Consider the following 6,209-nt stretch of genomic DNA (forward strand, 5'->3'; position numbering starts at 1 on the left):
TCTGTTCATGAAAAAGTCGATTAATCCTCACAATGCAATACAACGTAACAAATAATAGCCTGTTATCCACAGTACAATTCCCATGTGGATCCATTCTTTAGACTATACTTAATCCACTCAGGGGTTGCTGTCCACAGCAACAAACTGAATAGCTTTGAAGTGTCTGGCAAGGTTATATCCCTCTGAATCCAAACCAGATAATCAGTCTGTTGTCTTTGACATTAGGACAAAACATAAGACTTAGGAGCAAGGTAGGAAGTAAAAGCCGGTGACACAGTCACAACAAGAGCTCAATTCCCCCATGCTTCTCTGCCCCCCATCAATATCAGCACACTTGCTCTAAAAATGCAGATAATCACAATCCTGCTGTACACAAAATCATTTACGCATTCTCATCCCTCCCTGTGGAATATACAGTATACATTGGAGTGGCTAAAGATAGTACAGTAGCTGTCTGTCACAGAGCTCTGTAACGCAGGATCTAGTAAAAAAAAAAAAGCAATAAGCCAGAAAAATAATGATCAAGGTAAAAAAAAAAGACTTACCCCCAGCTTTTTACTTCTGATCTTTACATAACCTTGCTTTACAATATCATTGAAGTTGGATGCCATAGTGAATAGTGTGGTCCCTCTAAGTGTCTTGCTTTACTCCGTCTCTCCTTAGTGGCTGCTTCATGCACCCTCCCTAAGCTACTGCAAGTGTTTGACAAGGCGGCAATATCAGCAGCGATAGATGACAGACTGCCTGTGTTAAGGTGTCCAGCAGTAGACTGGCTGAGCTGTTTCTGTGTTAAGTAGTCCAACAGCTATACTAGCTGACTGGCTCTGAGTCCAATAACAGCATTCGCTTACTGGCTGAGCTGTCTCTGTGTCTAGGAGTCCAACAGCAGGAGCTAGCTGCAAAAGCAGCCACTCAGTGTCAGTGTTCAGCCCCCTCCTCTCCCCCAAGCATGCTTTACTGAATATCTAAATTGCAAAAACGAGGCATTGTAGAATAGGCGATAATCTAGAGAAGACAGGAATGTCGTATTGTGAACAGCACAAGACAGATTCCTTAAGTCAATGTGAATAAGACATTTCCATACTAACTTATATTATGTATTCTTTGGTTTCCAGAGTTGGCAATAGACTGAGTGAGTCATAAAATGATTTATAATCTGCTATATTGTTCTATGACTATTCTGCAGTTATGCCTGAGCTGTTTATATTATTCATCCTTCTCTGTATTTAGGGCATTCTCATATATAATACTGTCATATAAATATGCAACATGTATTTATTAAGAAATTACATTATTTAATTGCGTGACAACACTTACCGCTCTCACACTCACATAGGGTAAGCCTATGGCAGAGAAAAATTAACTTCCTAAAATCTGTTTCACCACTTTGTCAAATATGCTCACCAGATCCATAATGTACGATGAAAACCAGCCATGATGCACATATTTTCTAAAGATATTCTTATCTAGGGTTAATTTTATAATGGAAATAAAATGTAAAATGTTCCCCAAAAGCATTCTCACAAACAACAACTCTCTGGATATGCATCCAGAAATGTGCACAGTTTATAATATACAATAATATATAATATAATTAAATATACAAGAAAGGAACCATTTCTAAAGCCCCATACACACTCAGATTTTCTGATGATTTTTTCCTTCAGATTTACTAAAACCATATAATATGAGGTCAAACCTTAGGAGTTTAAATGTGTATGTAATCAGGCAGGCCCTTGCACTACATGGTTTTGGTAAATCTAAAGACAAAAAATCAGCAGAAAATCTGATAGTGTGTATGGGGCTTTAGGGTACTTGGATAACATCGTTTTTGTATTTTAGCAGCATCAACACCAACAGCATCTTTGATCGGGCAGGAAGGCCAATAATTATACAGTTTGTGCTTTTATTTAACCACTTCAATACCGGGCCATAGTTAAATGATGGCCACAGATGGGATCTCCCATCCTTGGTGGATGTCATATGACGGCGTCGGTATTGCGCCGCTCCTGCGGGCCCCCGGGGGCCCGCAGCACGGTGATCACGGATCAGCTGTGTCCCTTGGACACAGCCCATCCCCAGTCTGTGGGATTTTCCTCCCCATCGACCCCCCCAATACATGTGACCGGCCGTGTCCAATCACAGCCGGTCACATGTACTGAGCCGTTACACGTCTAGAGCGCGTGCAGAGCGGCGATCGGGGATGCGGCTTATCACCCTGACACAGCCCAACCCCGATCCCAGTAAAGAGCCAATGAAATTGGCTCTTTACCACGTGACCGGCTGTGTCCAATCACAGCCGGTCACAGAATGTAAACAAACCGCGGTAACGAGATGTTACCGGTTTCTCCTCCTCACACACCAATCGTGTGTGAGGAGGAGATTGCGGTAACATCTCGTTACCGCTCAGTGTACACACCAACCACACTGAATACCCCCCCAATAAAGAGGACCTGTCACCACCCATCAAAGTACCTGTCACCACCCATCAAAATACCTGTCATACCCATCACAGCCCATCTGAGTACCCGAGTACCTGTCAGCCCATCTGAGTTCCCGAGTACCTGTCAGCCCACCTGAGTACCCGAGTACCCAAGTACCTGAGTACCTGCCCCAGCCCATCTGAGTACCCGAGTACCTGAGTACCTGTCCCAGCCCATCTGAGTACCCAAGTACCTGTCCCAGCCCATCTGAGTACCTGAGTAACTGAGTACCTGTCAGCCCATCTGAGTACCTGAGTACCTGTCACAGCCCATCTGAGTACCCGAGTACCTGTCACAGCCCATCTGAGTACCTGAATACCTGTCACAGCCCATCTGAGTACCTGAGTACCTGTCACAGTCCATCTGAGTATCCGAGTACCTGAGCACCTGTCAGCCCATCTGAGTACCTGAGTACCTGTCCCAGCCCATCTGAGTACCCGAGTACCTGAGTACCTGTGCCAGCCCACCGCAGTACCTGTCCCAGCCCATCTGAGTACCTGAGTACCTGTCCCAGCCCATCTGAGTACCCGAGTACCTGTCACAGCCCATCTGAGTACCCGAGTACCTGTCACAGTCCATCTGAGTACCCGAGTACCTGAGTACCTGTCACAGCCCATCTGAGTACCTGAGTACCTGTCACATTTCATCTGAGTACCCAAGTACCTGTCACAGTTCATCTGAGTACCTGAATGCTTGTCACCAGCCCGTCGGAGTACCCAAGTACCTGTCCCCAGCCCGTTGGAGTACCCGAGTACCTGTCACCAGCCCGTCGGAGTACCCGAGTACCTGTCACCAGTCCTGTCGGAGTACCCGAGTACCTGTCACCAGCCCATCGGAGTACCCGAGTACCTGTCACCAGACCGTCGGAGTATCCGAGTACCTATTTGCAGCCCATGCTTCATAGAATACACATTGGGGTGTTTTCTTTCCAAAATGGGGTCATTTTGTGGGTAATTCTATTGTCCTGGTGCTCCAGGACCTTCAAAAGTGTGATAGGTAGGAACAAAATTAGATGTGTAATTTATGCTCCTAGAACGCCTGAAGGTACCACTTCCATGTTGGACCTCTGTATGTGGCCAGGCTGTGTAAAAGTCTCACACATGTGGTATCGTTATACTCAGGAGGAGTAGCAGAATGTGTTTAGGGGTGTAATTTTTTCTATATACATGCTATGTGTTAGAAATATCTTATAAATTGTAAACTTTGTGTAAAAAAAAAAGATTTTAATTTTCTTTCCACGTTTTCTGAAGACTTGTGGAAAAAAAATAACTGTTCAAAAGACTCATTATGCCTCATAGAATATACGTTGGGGTGTTTGCTTTCCAAAATGGGGTCATTTTGTGGGTAATTCCATTGTCCTGGTGCTCCAGGGCCTTCACAAATGTAATAGGTCGTTAGGAAATTAGAGGTGTCATTTATGCTTCTAGAATACCTGGCGGCGATCCCTGCATGTTGGGCCTTTGTATGTGGACACGCTGTGTAAAAGTCACACACATGTGGTATCGCCATACTCAGGATGAGTAGCAGAATGTATTTTGGGGTGCAATTTTTGCTATGTACATGCTTTGAGTTAGAAATATCTTATAAACTGACCACTTTGTGTAAAAAAAACATATGTTATCATTTTCTTTCCACATTTTCCGAAGACTTGTGGAAAAAAATTAACTGTTCAAAAGACTCATTATGCCTCATAGAATATACGTTGGGGTGTTTGCTTTCCAAAATGGGGTCATTTTGTGGGTTATTCTACTGTTCTGGCGCTCCAGGGCCTTCACAAATGTAATAGGTCGTCAGGAAATTAGAGGTGTCATTTATGCTCTTAGAACCCCTTACGGTGCTCCCTGCATTTTGGACTTCTCTGTGTGGCCAGCCTGTGTAAAAGTCCCACACATGTGGTATCGCCATACTCAGGAAGAGTTGCAGAATGTATTTTGGAGTGTAATTGGAAGTATGCATATGCTGTGTATGAGAAATAACTTGTTATTATGACAATTTTGTAAAAAAACAAAAAAAAAAACATTCTTCTTTTTCCCAAGAATTGTGGGAAAAAATTACAACTTCAAAAAACTCACCATGCCTCTTACTAAATACCTTGGACTGTCTACTTTTCAAAAAGGGGTCATTTGGGGGGTATTTGTACTTTCCTGACATTTCAGAGCCTCAAGAAATGAGATAGGCAGTCAGTGCATCAGGTGTGATCAGATGTGATCAATTTTCAATGATTTGCACCATAGCTTGTAGACTCAATAACTTTCAAAGAGACTAAACAATATCAACTAATTTGGTTTATTTTTACCAAAGAAATTTAGCCGTATAAATTTTGGCCCAAATTTATGAACAAAAATTACTTATTTGCAAAATTTTATCATAGAAACTAAAAAAAAGTGTTTTTTTTCAAAATTTTCGCTCTTTTTTCACTTATGCCGCAAAAATAAAAAATCCTGTGGTGATTAAATACCACCAAAAGAAAGCTCTATTTGTATGAAAAAAATGATAAAAATTTTGTTTGGGTGGGTACAGTGTTGCATGACTGAGTAACTGGCATTCAAAGTGTGAGAGCGCTGAAAGCTAAAAATTGGTCTGGTAAGGAAGCTGTATAAATGCCCTGTATTGAAGTGGTTAAGGATTTATTTTTTGTGTTGCAGATACACAGTAAAAAAAGGACCAACCTTTAACCCGCCAGAGATAGAAACAAGAATATAATGTATAAAGAAATACTTAAAGAGGAAGTAAACCCTGATGGGTTTACTTCCTCTTTCATTCCCTGCAAAGGCAAAGCATAATGGACTACTATGCATCACATAGTAGTCCATTATGTGTCACTTACCTGACACAGGAGCCAGCGAAGTCGCCGCTGTCCCCTGTAGTCCGGTGCATCCATCTTTTCGGTGGGGTCTTGCAGCTCCACCGCTGTCATTCGGCAGAGCCGCGATGACGTCACTCCCGCGCATGCGCACGGGAGCCGACACGCGCGGCAGCTCCGTTGTTGGAAATGCCGCGCTCAGTGCGCCTGCGCGCCGCTGTCTACGGCGCATGCGCCGTAGACAGCGGTGCCTGTCTTCGGGCAAATATCTCCTAAATCGTATAGGTTTAGGAGATATTTCTTGGACCTACAGGTAAGCCTTAATCTAGGCTTACCTGTAGGTCAAAGTGGTTTGTAAGGGTTTACAACCACTTTAATGTGATTGTAGCCGTATTAGTGCAATTGTGACAGAGAAAATTGAGTACTGTCCGTGATACTTTTTTTATTTGCACTAACATACAATTTTTCAGGACAAGCTTTCGGGGTATGTCCCCTTCTTCAAGGTACTGCTTGGACCTTGAAGAAGGGGACATACCCCGAAAGCTTGTCCTGAAAAATTGTATGTTAGTGCAAATAAAAAAAGTATCACGGACAGTACTCATATTTCTCTGTATAAAGAAACAAATCTAAGCCAGGACATTTTTGATGATATAAGAGGCATCTAAGCAGTCATTAACAGATAACTGAAAACGATTTTGAAAAAGGCACAGTACTACCACAGTAAACCAATATCATGTTCTCTCACCCATGGAACAGATAAGGTGTCCAACAATGAAAGAGATTACATGTATGTTTTTTAGGATATTTTTCAGCTGTGTTATAGCTCCATAGAAAAGCATCATGAGCTATAGGTTCCAAGCAGATAAAATAAATACATACATACATGTAAAAAAATTGTTAAAAATAATAGACTGCCTGTATAA

At 42.6% G+C, this 6,209-nt stretch overlaps 1 protein-coding gene across 1 annotated transcript in view; it reads right to left on the bottom strand.

Moving 5' to 3' along the window:
• The window catches only part of DOK6 (docking protein 6), an 812,960-nt gene extending 812,057 nt beyond the window's left edge, over nt 1–903 (bottom strand). Inside the window, exon 1 of the mRNA XM_077492381.1 lies at nt 546–903. Within this exon, the coding sequence (XP_077348507.1) occupies nt 546–611 (66 nt within the window). The 5' untranslated portion in view covers nt 612–903. The remainder of the gene's footprint in view (nt 1–545) is intronic.
• Between the last annotated feature and the right edge of the window lie 5,306 nt (nt 904–6,209).

The sequence above is a fragment of the Lithobates pipiens genome, unplaced genomic scaffold (genome assembly GCF_037356315.1).
Source record: "Lithobates pipiens isolate NorthernLeopardFrog02 unplaced genomic scaffold, aLitPip1_a1.2 Scaffold_19, whole genome shotgun sequence".
NCBI classification, from domain to species: Eukaryota; Metazoa; Chordata; class Amphibia; order Anura; family Ranidae; genus Lithobates; species Lithobates pipiens.